The following is a 19885-nucleotide window of genomic DNA, read 5'->3' on the forward strand; positions in this document are numbered from 1 at the left end:
GCTCGGCAATCTCTGCATACTGAGCACAGCGTGGAGAGAAGGTTCATCTGAACAGTGGTGGTGCGGCGTCTATGCACTGACAGAGCGCGATCCATTCTTCTGAGATAGTATGGGAACAGCACAATTACAATACATTTGTACGAAAACAAAACTGTACAACCTTCATAAATCAATGTAACAAAATATTTTGGTTTGTAATCAAATTTAATGTACTTACAATAACATTAAACTCATAATACAGCCACTTGCAGAAGCGATTTCATATATAAATGAAATTCCGAAACTGCTATAAACATACAAGCATATACATAAATACTTTAAGCAGTACTGAAACACTTTGTCTACTCGAAAACTTGAAAACAGTTCAAGTGTTTTTAACGCACATTTCTCTACATAATATACAGATTAAACTACATAGGCCCTATCTTGGTGAGTAGTATGCAAAGTATACTGTATTTCAACTTTTGAAACACACCATCACTTTGTGTAACTACTGTGCCCAAGCTAAACGCTTTGTCGAGATTTTTTTCCTCTTTTTTCGCGCACTAATTTTGCAATATTTGGAGTCATAATCTGGCTAACACACAAGCGAAGAATATGTTTCAAGTTCAGATCAGACAGGCGGTTTCTATGTTGTGGTTTGCAGATCTTCATACAAGAAAAGAACTGTTCACATACATACGTAGATCCGAATATGCTCAACATCCTAGCAGCAAATCTATGCAATCGAGGGAATCTTGCCTGGGGAAATCTTCTATAAAATGTAGATAGATCCTTTTTGTTTTCAAAGCGGTCTTTCATTTCAATATAATTTTGCAAATCAATGACTTCCAGTTGCAATGATGATGGAACAATGTCAATATTAACTGACAATGTTGTCGCAAATATGGAAATATCAGATTGAAGATTTGCAAACTCTTGAAATCTGCAATCAAATTCCTGACTCAGTTCTTCTAATATTTGTACATACTTATTCGTGTCTGTAATTGGGTGACATACTGTAGACAGACTCAACTGCTCGCTCTCCCAAGCTCTTGCGATCTGACTGGCTCTTACGTCACAACTGCAGCATCTGCCGGCCACTGAGCTAGAGAGAGTTAGAGAGGCGGGGGTGGAGGTCTCCGCTATCCAATGTGCGTCTATTGCGTTTGACCTGGCGGACGCGAGGATTGAACAAATTCATTCTCCTGTGAATTATAATGATAATTAACAAAACAATGTTCGAAACACACAAGTTTCTTACACCAACTACACTTCACCAAAGAGAGTTGATGACATTCATCTTCTTGCACATGGAATTCACATGTACCAATTGCCCATCTAATACAATAAATTTGTTGAAGGGAAATAAGCAGGAACTGTCACATTATTGATGACTACGTGTTTGATTTTATGTTTGTTTAGAGAATTTCATACGCATTCATTGTAATGTGTTTAAAATTCCCCCTCCCCCTCCAACCACTCATCCGCACGCTCACGAATAACAGCAGGTGGCTACGTAAAATTGGCAGTTTTAATACGCCCCAGAATCATATTTCCAAATTGCTGTATAAATTGTTTAGGACTTTACACCTTTGCTTAACATAGAGTTGCTCGCTCCCAACGCTGCTTCATGCGTATTCAATCCTTGCGCCCAACAGGTCAAACGTAATAACCTCCCATTTTGTGTCGGAGACTCCCACCTCCGCCTCTTTAACTCTCTCTAGCTCGTTCATATGTGCCTCTCAGGATGTAATATTAGAGATTTTGCCATTTTTCAGGGTGGTCTTTTGAATGGTGTATAAATTGTTTGGAAGTTTTCTTAACATTGAGTGGTTCCCTTGTACGACAAAGAAGTGAAATACATGTATGAAAAACTTATTAAATGTTTGTTATATCGTATAAAAGAACTTATTAAGGCTTGTTTCCAGAGTCTAGGCCTAATAATATGTAAGTAACCTTATAATTCTAGCTGTGTTCACATTAATTTGCACGTTATTGTATACTGTCTCTTTTGTACAGACCGATTATTTAGTCCTGACAGCTCAGCGACGCGAAAGAGGGGAAGTAATAGGAGTAGTGGAGAGAGCTCCGGAGTAGAGATAAGGGCGAGCGGTCCGTAAAGGAATGCAGTACAGCTTAACTATACTGAAAACAATGTTATACCGCATGCGTGACATCCGATCGCTCTGACTGCAGGCGACAGGCTAACCTGAACATTCCTTGGCGTAACTTAATGGACTCGCCTGACCGAGGCGCACGTTGCCTGCGTAGTCCTGACGACTAAATAATCGTACTTGTACTCTAGGACACTTAAAGGGGGTATGTTTACCGCTAAGCACTATTCCATGAAACACAGCATTTTTGCAGTTCGTACCGGAAAAGTGAAAAGTGTCTGACAGCTCTTCAGCAACATGCTTTCCAACCCACCATCTCGCTCGCTGCACACTGTTTCAATATGCAAGGTAGCCATGTTAAAATAATTCTATTATCTTTAATTTTTAATTTAATTTCATTTATTGTATTCCATAGATTTTACATTAGCACTGAAGCTTTTGATGTGGAACAAGACAAGAGTTACACCATTTTGGCGAGATTTTTTAATTGAATTGAAAGAGGAGAATTGGGAGGACAAATTTAAAAGGTACCAAAACGCGTCTTTGCAAGGGGTTCGGGTCTGTAAGAAACTAAATATGTGAGCTCCAAGCCTGTTGGCCACTAGTCTCACTCCGGGTTACGCTGCTCCACTGAAGGAGTTCTATAAAATTTTGAAGGGGAAAAACCGAAAATGGACGTAACCTCTTACGTACCACATACGCGAGGGGACGGAAATGTGATCAAAGTGATCACAGGGCGGGACGAGGAAGGAATGGCTGATGTAAATCTGCACATTGAAATGAGCTGTGTCATATCGTCTTTAATAGTACCCCAACAACTATTCAGAACGAAACGACGACGCAAGGATGTAATATGAGTTCTTCCCATTACTTACGCTTCCTTTTTTCTACATATTTATATTTAAATCTAGCCGCCACGGTGGTCTCGCGGCTAGAGCACTGGACTTATAATCCTGTGATTCCGGGTTCGATCCCCGGTGTATCCCCGATTTATAACTTGTGTTGGGCAAGCCCGTGGTCCAGGTAACACAGGGGTTTTCTTCGGGAAGCTCCGGTTCCCCTGTGGCAGCCCAACAAATCTTTATAATCATCTCATCGCGGGTGTAGTGTAGACCAGCCTCATATGGCCCACCCTAAGCAACGACTCTGTCGGTAAATTGGTCTACGTAACTGGCTTCATATGGATGAATGACGTAAGTAAAGTACCCGCCATTGATTTAAAAGATATTTAAATCTATTTCATACCAGCTATTCAGGATTTCCGTACATTTTTCCCAATCTATAATTCGCAACAACAATTTTCTCCAAGTCTTTTTTCCAAAGATATTTTTCCAAACTGTTATTTTCCAAGACTAAAGTTCCCAATTCTTAAATTGGCCACTTTTCCCAAAAGGAATTTGCATTTTCATTCCTAAACATTTAATTTTCCGAAATTGTTTACTTAGAAATGAGAGATGATCAGCTACAAACAAAAGTTATGACCAATAGATCTTAGATAATCCAAAGTTCTTTTATCTTCTTTGTACTGATTGTAATCAAGCACAATATTTCTCATTCTTTCGTTCATACGAACCCACTTTTGCTTAGGATTTGCCTTAACAGACTGACCCAGTTGAGCAATGGATGCTTTGGTGTCTGCCTGTTCCTTTTGAAACTCATCAGCTAGTGTCATCTTATAACACTTTGGGATTTCCCCTAAATCTTCTAAATTAATTGGTTCTGCGGGCAGTTCCCTTCTCCTAACACGGCGTAAAGATTTCTTGAGATTTTCTCGATCTGAGAGCTGGCTTAAAATTCCCGATTCAAGTTCCGTACGAAGAATTTGTGCAGGAGATATTTCTGGGTGTTTAGATGCAATTCTTTTCAGTCGTTGAGCCACCAATTCAGCATTGACTGTTTCTTGGTTTGGAGCATGAGAATGAATACTTTCTTTCAGTATGGTAATTTGTTCTACAACCCCTTGTGTAATTGCAGTAGCTCTGCATCCCTATCTTCGAGATCAATACCAGTAATCTTTGTCATTTTTTGTGTACCTTCTGTAGTATATAGTCCATTAAGCAGCAATTTCGTTCCTCCTGGCAGGTGAAATTATTATCTGTGCCATAACAATACTGGAATATTGTATAATATTACACCTAAATAGCATTACCATGGATACTCACTACAATATATACTTGGAAAAAAATGGATTGGGGAAAAATGGTCATTGGGACAATTTAACAGTGGGAATATTAGATTGGGAAAATTGGATTGGGAAAATTGTCCTTGGTACAAATGTTTTGGGAGAAATGATCATTGGGATAATGCACAACTGGGACTATCAGTTTGGGAAAAATGGTTTGGGAAAACTGTCTGGGAACGGCTATTCAGTCCTTTACTGCCTATGAGCCCCGCAGAAATTTGTTTTTAAGGGTAGGCCTACTTACCTGGAGAAGGGAGAACTAATGACGTAATGCGTGTAATAGAAGATGGAGACGACGCTAAGAAGAAGCAGGGCTGCCACACAACGCTTCACGGTCCCCTGCTTCACCATGATGCACCACAACCTTCTAGACGACTGTCGACGCAGGCCCACCATGCCGACGCCTCTCTTATCTTCCAGCGGTAACAACGGCTTGTATAGCGAAGGCGTCACCATTATGGAGTTCTCCAACGGCATCCTCAAAATCACTAACACTTCACACGGAGTTTTATATTACAGACTTGAAAATACTGTCTCAATATGAGACAAAATATACTAATACACTCCACGAATTACACATATTTTGAATTCACGCAAAAACTTTTCAATTCCACTCTAAGGAATTGGCATGATAAATGCACAGATTTTAATTCTAACTACACGTCTTATGAAATATGGCATTACTTTAACAATCAGCGACGATCGTTTGAAAGTACATGGAATGCTTAAAAAAGTTACTCCTTTTGGAATCTCATCTTGTAAAGAGATGTTCAAGTATTTTTACGGCATCTGAACGATCTGAAACGAGCTGAGTCACAAACTATTTCATATTGATACGGAGAGCATAGATATATTTATCTGTCGATCTTTTTGTCAGTTCGCCATTTACTGTGTTTCCAAACTGCGGGCAAACTACACTGAGCAGTGGCCATGTTGCGCTTTCCTACGTAAGACGCGGCTCCCCTTTCGTCCGGCACAAAATAAACTCACAACACCAGGACAACCACAATGCATTACAACAGAGCTTCTGCTTCCTCTTCACTTCTGATTAAATCGATGCCAGATGACGTCAGAGATCACGAACTTCTCTATCTGATGGAGAGTGGTCAGCGTTTCCTTCTTTTAATTTAAAGATGACGTAAAACAGACCTGAAAAAGAAGATAACAGCAGTCACAATTAGGTCGTCAACAGTAAACATGTCAAAGAAGAGATGAACGACAGCCATCAACTTTATACAAGCTCTTTTTCCTTTCTCAGCTCAAGTGGATAGTCAGGTGTTCTGTTTTCTGCTCAAATAGATGGTAAGAAAGAAAGTGCCTATATCAACTATGTCACTATTTCCCTCTCAATCTGTTTTTCCAACTCAAACGACTTGCCAAACATGAAGCCCCTACATCGGCCCTATTCCAGTATTTTTCGTCTCTCAATCTGCTTTTTCAGCTCACATAGCTCGTGAAACACGTAGTATAGATACGGAAATAAAATTTGAAGCTCCCTTATTGATAAGTTTCGCTTACAACACACTACGCAAGTGCAATAAACAAGAGTCCCTGTATATACGCTACTTGTAGAAATGTTATGTTTTATTTAACGACGCTCGCAACTGCCGCGGTTATATCAGCGTCGCCGGTATGCCGGAATTTTGTCCCGCAGGAGTTCTTTTACGTGCCAGTATATCTATAGACATAAGCCACTTAAGCACACTTAAATGCCATCGACCTGGCCTGGGATCGAACCTGCAACTTCAGGCATAGAAGGCCAGCGCTACACCAACTGAGCCAACCAGGCCGACAATCGTATGAAATTGTTAGGCCTACCTATATACAGATGGACTCCCATCAAGACTCGCTCCAAATTTTAATTCCGTATCTGTACGTACATACATCAATTCTGTCATAATTTTCTGTCTCTTACAGAAGTATTAGCAGCTATCTTACTTAATGAAGATTTCAACTGTAGAGGTTGTTCAGCACCGACAAGCAACGTGCGAGACAAATGTCAGACGAATTCTGTGGTTCCAAGGCAAATTGGCGACAAATTGTTGGCGAAAATGAGTATGCAATATGTTGTGCATCCTCATGGTATCTTTACTTTGGAAAAAGATGACATGCATATCTCTATTATTTTTCTCTCTAACCCGTTGTCATGAAACTTGATTTCTATGGTTTTATACGGTCGTTCGAACTTTAAATGCTCGTTCCTGAAAAACTGCAAGAAATGGCATATCACATTTTGCCTTGGAGCCACAGAATTATGCTTTGAGCCCTCTGTTATGGACGTCCCGTAAATCTACAACATTAACCCTACATCTTTACCTACTTCCAGGGGTAAGCCATGCTGAAGACTTTATCATCATTAAAATGCATTGCCTTCAGACGGTATTGAACCCACGAACCTCTGGTACAATGGTCACCATGGTAACCGCTAGACACCGATGACGACTTGTGTTTCAATCTGTTTTTTTTTCAGTTGAAGTGGCTGGTTCAATACCGAGCACTTACATCGACTTCAGTGTTTTTTTGTCTCTTAAATGTGTTAGTCAACTCGAATGAGTGGCCGAATAGAAACCCTGCCGTTATATTTCTGGTCGGTAAGGCTACAAATTTCATACGATAGAAATAATGACATTGTGATTATTATTATTATTATTATTATTATTATTATTATTGTATGTTGTATGTATGTTTAGTCAGCAGTTCAAAGACTGGCTGGAACCTCATAACACCAATAAGGCATCACTTATGAGACAACTAAGCCAGGATATAATGGGGTAGGGTAGCCAGTTCCTTTCCCCCTCCATTGCATACATCGCTGACAGTTCACTATTCAGACTTAGGTGTATGTAACAATCGTTTCTCTGACATATATCGCCAAGTGAGATGTATTGTCTGGCAATCAGTCAGAATCTCAATCAGAGATGGTGATGGTGTTGATGATGATGATGATGATGATTATTATTATTATTATTATTATTATTAGTAGTAGTAGTAGTAGTAGTAGTAGTAGTACCACCCTCGTCATTTGGTAGAATAAAAACAACGTACAGTAGGTTATTAATAGAGAAGAGAATTTCATGCACTATAAAATCTCAAAGTATGCATGCATTTATGCACTATCAAACGATGAAACATGCACGATCAAGCGAAAAATATATTAAAATATGCACTTTCACTTTTCTTTCAAATTTCTTATTTCACTTCAGTTTTTGCACAGTTAACAACTAACAACATTTTAAAATTGTTTTCTGTGAGGTTCCTGCGCTTGTCAATCAATATGTTTTTGTAGGCAGAGAATGACCTGTTTACATCGCAAGAAGTTATGGGTGCAAACTTGAATGAACCTTGTTCTGTTATTTAGTATTTTTTCCTTCTTCAATCCTAATTCCTGTAGCTAAAATGAGGGTCATAAAATTCGAGAAACCATTAAAATATGCGTTTAAACTGAATATAATGTATATTATATGCATGATTAAGCTAAAAATTGCTTAAAAATGCATTATGCATGTTTTTATCCCCAAAAAGGCCAAAACACGCAAATATGCACGGAAAAAGTACACATATTTGGAATCGGAAAGTAATGAAATGGATAAGTATTAAGTTTGAGCTATGTCCTATGTTCCTGTAAAGACATGCATTTGCGTGGAATTCTCGTCTCTAGTTATTAACCACAAATTTCACTTACACTTGCTGGTATTTATAATCGGATATGCTACCACTAGCGCAAGTCACAGAGGAACAATATCGCTAACAGACCTACTATTGCGTAGGACACACCCGTATTCGAACTGCAGGCCTCAAGTCATTTATAGGCCCTAACTGAGCAGAACAGGTAATCACAACAATGATCACAATAGGGCCAATGAGCTTCAAGTGACTTGGCTTAGCTTTTCGAGGGCAGGACTTGGAACGGGCTCGTACACTTAGGCACGCTTGGGCTCACTGTACGCCCTATATTTACGATGACTGTCCAAGACCGACAGGTGACCTGAATTACGTTTGTGAATCCAACGCTGACAGGTGGCCCATCCTGTCGCAGACCCTGATAGAGTCAGATCCCAACAGCAAACGAGTAGTCTGATAAGCCCAGGGGCCAGGAGGCCCCAGTTCTTCTTGAATCAGCATCGTGAAAGCGACGCTAACAGGTGGGTCATTCTGCTTCAGCCCCTGATAGTCAGGTCCCATGCGCACACGAATACATGATGGAGCCCGGAGCCCCAAACCCTTCCCATCTCAGCATCGGAAACCCGTACTACCCACAAGACATCAACCCAGCCTATTTTTAACTACTGCAGACGATACGTGAAATGAGGGGAGAGCGCTGGTGGAACGATAGAGGGGAAACGGGCGTACTCCGAGAAAAACCCTCTGCAACGTCTGCTTTGTTCACCATAAATTCCAATACGACCTGGCCGGAGAGCGAACACAGGCCGCTTGGATAGAAGACCAAGCTACAGGCGCAACAACTTCAAGTGGCAATGGTGTGACAGACCAGTGTTTGATAAAGTCTTGGTTTTCCTCAACCGACGCATGTGTCAAAAATTATAGCATTTACTAGAAAAAGTCATAACAGACTACAATAATATAAAACTCATTTCTAAATATCATTATTTCATATAATTAAGATTGTGAATTGTTATACGTACTGCGGTTGAAAATTTCGCTCCTTGTCACATAGTAAGGCCTCGAGTACCTCGCATGCGTACTTCAGAAAAACCAAGGCTTAACGCGCCGAATTTAGAGTCCCGAGTTCCATGGCTCGATCCAGTGTAAACCCAGTTGACGACTTCCCATCGAATTAGATTTTATCTCAGGTAGGTCCCGTGAGAATTTTGATAAAAAGATTGGCTGTAGGGCAGACTTCCTTGTACGTAATGTTTTGGTATTCTTCGTCATTCTGATTCTAACATTGCTTCATTGCCCTCATACTATCATTCTATAGTTACTGAATTCTTGCTTAAGTATAAAATAACGCTAAAATAAGCCTTCTGCGACGCATGTATGTAAATCCAATTTACAGTAGTTACACGCGTCGCAGAAGGCTTACAATACCTTTACTTTCTCATTGCATTGATAACAGGCAACATACTGAAATTGTACAAATACAACTTCGAAACTATTTGGGAAATTCTCACTTTTATTCTCTAGCGCGTCTAGCCCATCGAAGTACAGTACTGTACATCTGGGAAATAGCCTACAGTTACGTAATCTGCACGCACGTGTAATATTCAATATAGAATGTTTTATGGCCTTATGCCAATAAAGAGATATAATAAATGCTAATTTCAAAGACGTTCCAGCACATAACATAAACAAGCCTGTAAATTGTACAGTTATGCCACACCCACAGCCAGGACTCTATTAAGAATATGTATTTTCCCTACTAAAGAAATGTTCGTATATCTTACAATTTGCTATACCAAAATCACCGTAACTTGTTTGTGATTTGTTACCACCAAAACATGATTATACCGATTTATTTATTCGACATCAGGATAAATAGGCCTAATTGCAAAATTTCTCGTGAACATTCATTGTCGATAGTCAATTCGTCACCATACGAGTGATGTGGCAGCAAGAAAGTTTCACCTATATTTTCCGGAAAATGTTTCACTTGATAAAATTGTTGCTTCCATCGCTTCTAGCTTACAATCGGGAACTGCACGTGTATTGTCCATTGGATATTCTCACTAGTCAAATGCTTATTAAACTAAGTCGTAGGCCTAAGCTGTCTAAATCATTTAGGCCTATGGCTGCATCAATACTAACTCAGAAAAAAAACACACGCGCACACACACACACACACGCACGCACGCACACACACACAGAATAAGAAACCACCACTGAGGAATATTATTTTCTGAGAACTTTATTGAGCTTAACTGATCTAATCTAAATTGTCACGAAATTATTTTCTCCATGTAAGGCTATAATTTTAAAATAATTAGTTGTTATAGACTTGGGAAATCATTACTATGATATGGGGTTCGTCACTCCAAATCTGCGATATAGTGGACTCTTTTATTTTTTTACCATGCATTCACAGCTCAGTTAGTACTAGTTGCCTACACATAGCAAGAGTGAAATTCTACATTGTTATAAACTAAATTCGCTTATTGTTATTATCCTAAATATTGCGCTATTGGGTACTGCTAATATCTATTGAAAAATGTTGCAGAAAAAAATTAACCCCTCCCTCCGAATCAGCTCCTGTGGAATCTAGATGTTACCAGAGTGGGATTTTAATACATAACCGGATGAGATTATTATTATTATTATTATTATTATTATTATTATTATTATTATTATTATCATCATCATCATAATTATTATTCACTATCAATGCAAGTACAATGAAATCCATCTTAAGAAACCACAAACGTCTGAAAAAAATCGTCTCATATTACCGCATGATTAACGGTGTCATAATTATGTAGTTACATATCTTATTAATTTATTTCATATTGATTAAAAAAGCATACAGGTTGAGTACCATCATGTACAGTTTCATAACAAAGCTTCAGGTCTCATTACCATAAATCAGTAAGATATTCCAAAGATTAGAAACAACTTAACCACTTCCGATGTAAGGATATTGCTTACAAAGAATTTCGAAAGTGTCTGTAATTTTAAGCAGCACGGTTTTATACGATACATTCATAGATATGTGAAATATAGACCGCGTCTTGGCTACAATGCTAGCTCACTGGTCTCCCAAGGTTCGATTACCGACCAAGTCTGAGTGGAATTTGTGGTAGATAAGACATATGTTGAAAAGGGTTTTCTCGGGGTACTCCTGTTTGCCTCTTTCATTCCACCAATATTTTCCACTTTCCCCTCATTTCATTTATCATCTGTAATAGGAAAAATAGGCTGAGTTGATGCCTGAGAGTAGCGGTAGTATGGGTTTCCGAAGCTAATGTACTAGGTTCTACGGGGTAGAGATTCCTGGCACTGGGTTCGTCAGTTGAGACTTCCTCGTAGGGCCAGGAAGGATAGCTCGGCTATCAGCCACCGAGCCATCCGTCGGAGTTGGACAATCATTTCATATAGGGCGTCAATGGGCCTAAGTGCCATGTTTTAATGTTATATACTGATGTTTTGTTCATAATTGTAGAACACAAGGTTAGTGCACGCAATACAGTGTTTAAAGTAGAACTTCAACATAAATAGGCCTATACGTTCCATCTTCTTCACATCATGTATATAAAATGATATCCAATAGCTTTTCGAGGCAGTTTGTCAATGTTTAAGGGTGCTATTCATAGACATTTCGCAGCACGCGCTACGAGCGTGCTAAGCTAGCCCCGGCTATCAACTGGTTACTTGTACAGAATTCAAATCATATCCTATCGCTAACACTGGTTTATGAATACGAAAAACGCTGATCATCCACCGGAAACCCGGGCTAAAAATGTCTATGAATACGGCCCTTAATATTTATAGTTGATTTTTTGCCCATAATTGTAAAACATAAGGTCCTTTATACAATACTAGGTTTCAAGTAGGTATTCCAATAGAAGTATTTTTCCATCTTTTACATCATGTAATGTTAACCAATAGCCATTTTAGGCAGTTTGTTAATATGTTCACCTACATTAGCGTTACATCTAATTATTTTAATATTCATTCATTGACGCTGTCATTTACAACTGTTGAACACAAGTTCTTACACACAACACAGTGTTTCTTTATATTATATTAGACAAGTTTAGAATGAAACACACTCTACCTTCTCCATAAGGATGCAATTACACACGTATTATCACACATTTTATTTTAACTTTTGATTTTGATACTTGATATTGTCATTCTAGTCTGATGATGCCCTAGGAGGGTGAAAACGTTTGCACTTGTAACAAGGCATAAAAATTTTATGTAAAAACATATTTTGAAACAGTTATAATGTAACTTGTTTTTTGTATACCATCTTGTTAAGCCATTAAGATTGATTATTTCAAATTATTAATAAAGTATATATACCAAGTGCAAGAATTCATCCCCAATCCAGTTCTTGTGAAATCAATCAAACAAGGGAAATATAGCATTCGAGATAGTCAAATGAAGCTTAGTTAATTATAGAAGTGGTATGACAGCTGAAAGATAAGAGGATTTTATGAAAAAATCTGTTTCTGGAAAAAAATATATATATATCGTTTACTAAAGCGCTGGCTGGGTAGTGACCGTTTCAGAAGATTTTTCTGTTGTCCAAAATGATGTTAAATGGCAAGAAAAATTAAAGAGCTGATGAGAAACTGAAATAAAGATTTTATTGGAACTACGGAAAGTGGGCTATGGAAGACAAATAATAGCAAGATAAAACCGGGTATCATTTGAGATGCGACAAACGGTTACAATAACTGTAAAATGGGCTTAAATGATGAATGATGATGATGATGATGATGATGATGATGATAATAATAATAATAATAATAATAATAATAATAATAATAATAATAATAATAATAATGTTTGGTCAGTATTACTCATCCGACCTGAACAAAATTATTTCCTGTACTTTTAACTACACTCTTCCCAACGAAATGTCATAAACAGAGGCAGTAGTGAGGGGAGGTCATTTTCTTTTGTGACAGAGGTAAAAGGCCAGTGTTGTGTGCTATTAAAGTTCAAAGGATGTCTTTGTTTAAAACTGGAAGCATACGGACAATTATTCAGCTACTCGCATTATTTTCCTACAGAACAAACAAACTAGAAAGAACATATTGAACGTGTAGATTCATGCCAATTAACGAACAGGGTTGCCAGACGTCCTGGATTTTAAGGATGTGTAAGTAATGTGTCCTGGATTGAATTATGTTGTCCCGGAATATAAAAAAAACTGGAAAAATACTATTTTTTGCTCACTTCTATAAAATTATTTCAAAAAATTCCTTATGGGAGGATAATATTAAAATGGATTTGACAGAGGTGGGATATGATCGTAAAAACTGGATTAATCTTGCTCAGGATAGGGACCGATGGCGAGCTTATGTGAGGGCGGCAATGAACCTCCGGGTTCTCTAAAAGCCATTTGTAACTAATTCATTTTCTCAAGAATCTGTCCAAGCTACGTATGTTCAATATCGTCAACGCCGCCTATCTGGTTGTATTGAAGTATAAATGATAATACTATAATATGTATTTGGTATTGTACAGCATCTTTATTCTTTACTCTCTTCGGAAGTTGATATATTATTGATAGAATTTAAACACTGTGCATTTTTTCTGTATAAATTAGCCTGTAATATGACATTATTTCTCCAGACTTTAACATTAATTCAAAGAAAATTTCTTTGGTCGGCGGGAAAAGGTACATAAATAAAAAAAGTCGATTTTTCTGTTATACCTAATCACATAAGTCTAATATATTTTCTAATTTTTTAATAATAAAATTTCTTGTATTTTAAATTGAAAAGGGTCTTATTTTAACCAACATACATGAATTTCATTATTATACTTACATTCAGTTCAGGGTAAATTAAAAGAAAGTCTCTCCTGAAAAATTAATTTTTTTGACTGGTGTGCCTTTTCCCGCCGACCAAAGATTTCATAATCAAGCAAAAATGTAACGAAATTAAAACTTCAGGCCATCCGTAATTAGTTGAAATACATAAAACGGATAGAATTGAATTAATTCAAATTTGTAGTCATGTTAAGGTATGCAGTATCATTACCTGCCCTGGATTCATGACGAGAAAATCTGGCAACCCTGTTAACAAAACACATTCGTTATTACAATCAAGGCTTACAAGGATCAGATCCAAATGACATCATCATCATCATCATCGTCAACACCATCCTTAATATTCATAATATATAGTTGTGATAAAATTTAATTAAAAAGACCCCATGCAAAGGGGTCAAAACGTAATCAGAGGACCATCCTGCTTAAGTATGTAATGAATTCGTTAATAAAAGTGCGAGTAATTATGCAGCCTCATTTCTTCTCAGAGGTCCACACCTGTGGAGTAACGGGTAGCGCGTCTGGCCGCGAAACCAGGTGGCCTGTGTTCGATTCCCGGACGGGGCAACTTACCTGGTTGAGGTTTTTCCCGGGGTTTTCCCTCAACCCAATATGAGCAAATGCTGGGTAACTTTCGGTGCTGGACCCCGGACGCATTTCATCGGCATTATCACCTTCATCTCATTCAGACGCCAAATAATCTAAGATATTGATAAAGCGTCGTAAAATAACCTACTAAAAATTCTTCTCAGAGAAACTAATAGAGATTAAAACTGGCAAAAGAGGACTGGCAAACCCGCGAATACTACCTGATATTATTTCCCGAACTACCCACAACTTTCGAATAACTTTTTAGAGTTTTGTGAAGCCGGACAGAATAAAATACGAACGCCTTTACATAGACGCGCTTTGTGCGCTATGGTCTCTGATCGAGAAAACTCCATTAAGACCCAAAACAAAGCGGCGACACAGCGCCGACTTCCGGTCGCGGGCTTCAGCACCCTGAAGGGACGGTTTCCTACTGTGGCAGCCGAAATACTAAACACAGCTTTATTATCTGCGCTCTCAATTAACCATAAAGCTTCCCCTGCCGTCAAACAGTGGTGGTATTGTGTTGTTATACCCGGTTCGAAAGACAAATTTATCTCTTTGCTATGACAGTTTTATGGGTATCCTTGTTCTTGTGTAGTCCTATGTTGTCTCAAATAGAAACTATTACACATTATGATAAACAAAACACATTATGGCAACTTTACTCAGCGGTCCTGAGTTCGAACACATTTTTTCTGTGAAAATTCACTGTGATTTATATCGGTTATCTAATAGCGCTGCATCAACTATAAACATCGATATTATATATTGGTGATAAACACAGGCTATTTTGACGGGATGAAGCCGAGGATTCCTCACAGAATTACTTGACATTCACCCTTCAGCTGAAAAAAAAAACTAGCGAAAAAACCCACCAGGTAATCGTCCCAACCGGGACTCGAACCCAAACCCGAGCGTAGTATCGAAGTACGGGTACATAAATGTACCCGCATTATAGAATTCATAATGTGATCCTCTTCTAATGACTATGGAAAAAACTAGAATAAACGGGAAACCGCTGATACTGTCAATTATGTGAATAATTTATGCTTAAACTACATCAACATTTTCCTAAATACTTTTCTACCCGTCCCAATAATTGGGTCACATATTGAGAACTAGCGGAACTATTTCAAAGTTTGCAAATTTATTACATCTTTAGGTTCTGACATCCCGTGATAATAAAGTTTGTTTACACGATCAGAAAATTGGAGGTCGGATGTCTTTGAATGCCAGTGTACATTAAGAAGTACTGACCTGAAAGCGTTTCAGCTAATGTCAGCCATCATCAGAACCGGCATAAACTCAAACTAGTCAACTAGGTAATTACAACTTAGTTTATTTTAACACACGAAAGTGGTTATATTAACTATATTCCTAAGTAATTTATTAATTTAAGATAACTGCACCTTTACTGCAGTATGTCTACTAATCTACTAATTCACTGGATGCAGTTCAGGCTTGGTATGTACGTGGCATGGAAAACTAAATGCCATCCATACTCTACTAACTCGTCAAATATTTTTCGCAAGATTTTTCTTCATACTAAATAATAATGTTACAACACCTGAGCAACATGCATAGAGTGACAGAAAATGTTGACACATTTGAAAGCTGGAAGTTGCAAAATTAACGTGCTTTGTCAAGGACATTAGCTAGCCTGCATCAGTCCATTCACGTTTTATCTTTAGTAATCTCAGACCTCAAGTGGCATTTATTAAGACTATTTCGTGAATAAAATAAAAATGTAAATAATATAGCCCTAAAATTCGATCACAAAATGTTAATAATTGTTTAATAACGAATACTTAACCTATTCAGGTATTGTGAAGTTTAAATACGCGTAGATGAATATCGATTACTGCAATAAAGAAATTCGATGTTTTTATTCAGTAATGCCAATTGCGAAATACAGGTTTAACAATGTTAATTACATGTACTGCACTTTTCTCTTACTATTATAACATAAATACATTTTCATTATCTGCTGAAATCATAATTTAATTTAACAGTAACAGTGGGGACAGCTGTATACCAATGCTTATGTATTCACAGCGAGACATGTTGCTACACAGTAAAGCCATCTCTGTATAGATAGGCCTAATTAAACACGAATTTTATTACGCCATACGGAAGGCAGTTTGATGAAAAGGCCTTATTATTACTATGCAAGGTCATCGGGTTTGATATGCAATGATGTTACATAAATTTGAACATCTGACTTTCTATTAATTGTTTCATTTCATTCACAAAATACAAATTTTATAGGCTACTTATAGGTTATGTTACCTGTGGGAGCAGGACCAATGTCAGCTGTGTCTTATTTCGACCGTTACAATCAGTGCTACACGAAAGCATTTTTTATAGCTCGACAAACGCATTCTCGCTGCAGTGTGTAACGGAACTAAAGCTGCATCTACACAGTTCAATATTCCAATCGCGTATGCCTGCAATCTGGGAAGAATATTGAATGAATCAAGTTTAAAAGGTACCTACGTTCAATTAAGATGCATGAAGATTGTGTGTCTACATGGTGCGCCGTTTTGAACGTCGTCTTCACTGCGTAAATATATTCATTATTTAATTATCAATCTTGCATTCATTGCTTTAAAGTTGAAAGAAAAGTTTAACCGTGTAGTTGCATCTTAATGTATTCATGATCATCAATTCATGGGGAAACAGTTGGCGACAACGACTAAACAAAAGAACGACCATGCGATAAATTGATAGCGATAAATCTAGCTGCAAAAATTATTGCAAAGTCTGAATGTGATTGGTTGGAATACAAAATTTCATTACACTTCATTGGTCGAAAATGGAATAACGTCATATAAACGAAATAGTCAACAGTAATCTCACTAGAGGTTTTGATTTATCTAGAGAAAATCAAAACTCGAGTGGAATTTAATTGACTATTACACGATTAGAAGAAATAAAGTAGTCCAATACAATAAAATATTAATTGACTCATTGAAATTCTATTTCACTAATGTTAGCTTAACCAAAACGTTTGAACGGAGCCGCCATTTTCATTTGACAACCTGCTGTAAACAAATGACGATTGCAAATCATGTTTTGTAGTACCGTAAAGAATTTGGATTTTGAAAAGTTGGCAAACAAGGAACAAATGGTACGGAGTTGATACGAAGAAAGTAGGTCTATATAGAGATTAGAAACAATAAAATATTCAAATAAAATAAAATAGATATTAATTGACTTACTAAAATTCTATTTCACTAATGTTACCTTCACCAAAATGTTTGAACGGAGCCGCCATTTTCAGTCTACTACCTATGCGGGAAACAAATTACGATATCAAAGCATGTTTTATACAGGGACATCATTTTATTTTTACTTGTATTTTTATTGTACCTGCATTTCTGAATGTACTTCACTCTCACCCCTTCACTAATGTCCTTGCTCCCGTCAGACACACAAACTTACGGCCGCTGTTGCATTCGAAGTCTTCAAGCAGTGAAGTAAACACTGCAGTGTATAGTGTGTTTCATAAATATGATTGCGTTTTCTATAGAAGAAAGAACCTATATTAATAATATCGCACTAAAAATTATATTCAAGAAACGATAAATTCAGTTTCAGAGAATATGCTTCAAAATGTTTTTAATAATATGCGTACTGAATTAAAGCCTGCATTGTAATGAACGGCAACCATTTTCAGCAACTTGTTTAAAAATTCAGATTAGCTTTTTTTGAATTGAGGTGGCTAGAAGCAAAGGAATGCTAGTGACATTTGTAATAACATGAGTTAAGTGCATCCAGTGTAAGCAAAAGTATCTAAAATTTTAGTGGCAATGTTAGGGAAGCGATAAAATGAAACAAATGCTAGAGAAGAGATAAAATTGTGCCATAAGCAGCCATGATTGATTGAAAGACGTCCTGTCGTACCGTTTTATTGTTCAAAAGTAATATGACATAGTAAAAGTGTAATAGTCTAGCAAAAATGTTCCTTTAGTGAGTGCAACATTGTGAAGCGTCAGTAGATCTGTTATAGTCAAATTCGGCAATTCAACGAAACTTCACAAGATATTTTTAAGTGAGTGAGATGTATTCCAGGCACCTCCTGCGATAGCCGAGTGGTCATACCTACAGCCTGTAACGCAGGCGGTTCAGGTTCCAATCCCGGTCAGGCCTGGGAGTTCAAAAAATCCGTAGCGACACTTATGGCGTAAAAGATCGTACTTCGGGGTTTTATCAGGGTTCTCTCGTTTCCTCACTTAGGCAACATAATTCTGCTCGAACTTCATTCCGTAGTATTCTCGAACGCCGGCTAACGACGCACGGAGAGGCTGGTCTAATTGGAGCTCCCTGTTCGTAAGCTGGATACACAGTGAACCTTAGTGTAATCACCCGGCGTAGGTTGGGGATACCTATGTCGAGGGTAAGCGTAAATACGAGGCGCATCCAGAAAGTAACTTTCCCGATTTTTCCCCTTGAAAGTAAACGTAATTAGCCGTGTCAATTGCGCATGCGTAACAGATCTATGATGTATCAATAATATGCCAGCCGGACAGGTCCCGCCTGGTACCAGTAGCGTGGCAGCAGTGGTCCGAAATGGAAGCTCTTATTTCTTCTCCCGCCGCCTGCGAGGTTCGGTCGGTGATAAAGTTATTTAATGCACAAAGCATTGCGCCAATTGAAATTCATCGGCAGCTCTGTCAGGTCTATGGGCCGAACACCATGAGTAAGCAGATGGTGCGTCGCTGGTGTAGAAAGTTTTCCGAAGGTCGTCAAAGTGTCCATGATGAAGAGCGCAGTGGGCGACCGTCCCTCATCAATGATGATCGTGTTGAGCTGGTGCGGCAGTGCATCATGGAGAACCGTCGCTTCACGATTACGGAGCTGAGCAGCCATTTTCCGCAGATATCGCGATCCTTGTTGCATGAGATTGTCACTAAGCACCTGCTGTTCAAAAAACTGTGTGCCAGGTGGGTGCCGAAAAACCTGACACCCGAACACAAAATGCAACGTTTAGGAGCAGCACTGACATTTCTGCAACGATATCACGATGACGGCGACGTGTTCCTCGACAGGATCGTCACGGGCGATGAGACTTGGATTTTGCACTTCACCCCGGAAACTAAGCAGCAGTCAATGCATTGGCGGCATAATGGATCTCCGGTCAGGACGAAATTCAAACAGACGCTGTCGGTACGGAAAGTGATGTGCACGGTGTTCTGGGACAGGAAGGGCATTCTGCTCATTGACTTCCTTCCAAGAGGTGAAACAGTGAACGCTGACCGTTACTGTGAAACACTGCGAAAATTGCGACGTGCCATTCACAACAAGAGGCGTGGAATGCTTACTGCAGGTGTTGTGCTCCTCCATGACAATGCTCGTCCACATACGGCTCGGCGCACAGCAGCTGTTTTGACGGAATTTGGCTGGGAGTTGTTTCATCATCCATCCTACAGTTCTGATCTTGCTCCCAGCGATTTTCACGTTTTCTTGCACCTCAAGAAACTCCTGTCCTCCGGTGAGCGTTTTGGCAACGACGAAGAGCTGAAGACGTCTGTCACACGCTGGTTCCATTCACAG

General features: G+C 38.5%; 1 protein-coding gene across 6 annotated transcripts in view; it reads right to left on the bottom strand.

The window, feature by feature from the left end:
* sfl (N-deacetylase and N-sulfotransferase sfl) overlaps nucleotides 1-19885 on the bottom strand; it is a 953010-nt gene that overhangs the window by 191914 nt on the left and 741211 nt on the right. For all 6 annotated transcript variants that reach the window (XM_069818157.1, XM_069818158.1, XM_069818159.1 and 3 more), the window contains one exon: nucleotides 4523-5427. In XM_069818157.1, coding sequence (XP_069674258.1) covers nucleotides 4523-4755 — 233 coding nt within the window. In that variant the 5' untranslated portion in view covers nucleotides 4756-5427. The remainder of the gene's footprint in view (nucleotides 1-4522; nucleotides 5428-19885) is intronic.

Source organism: Periplaneta americana, chromosome 2, assembly GCF_040183065.1.
Source record: "Periplaneta americana isolate PAMFEO1 chromosome 2, P.americana_PAMFEO1_priV1, whole genome shotgun sequence".
Lineage (NCBI taxonomy): Eukaryota > Metazoa > Arthropoda > Insecta > Blattodea > Blattidae > Periplaneta > Periplaneta americana.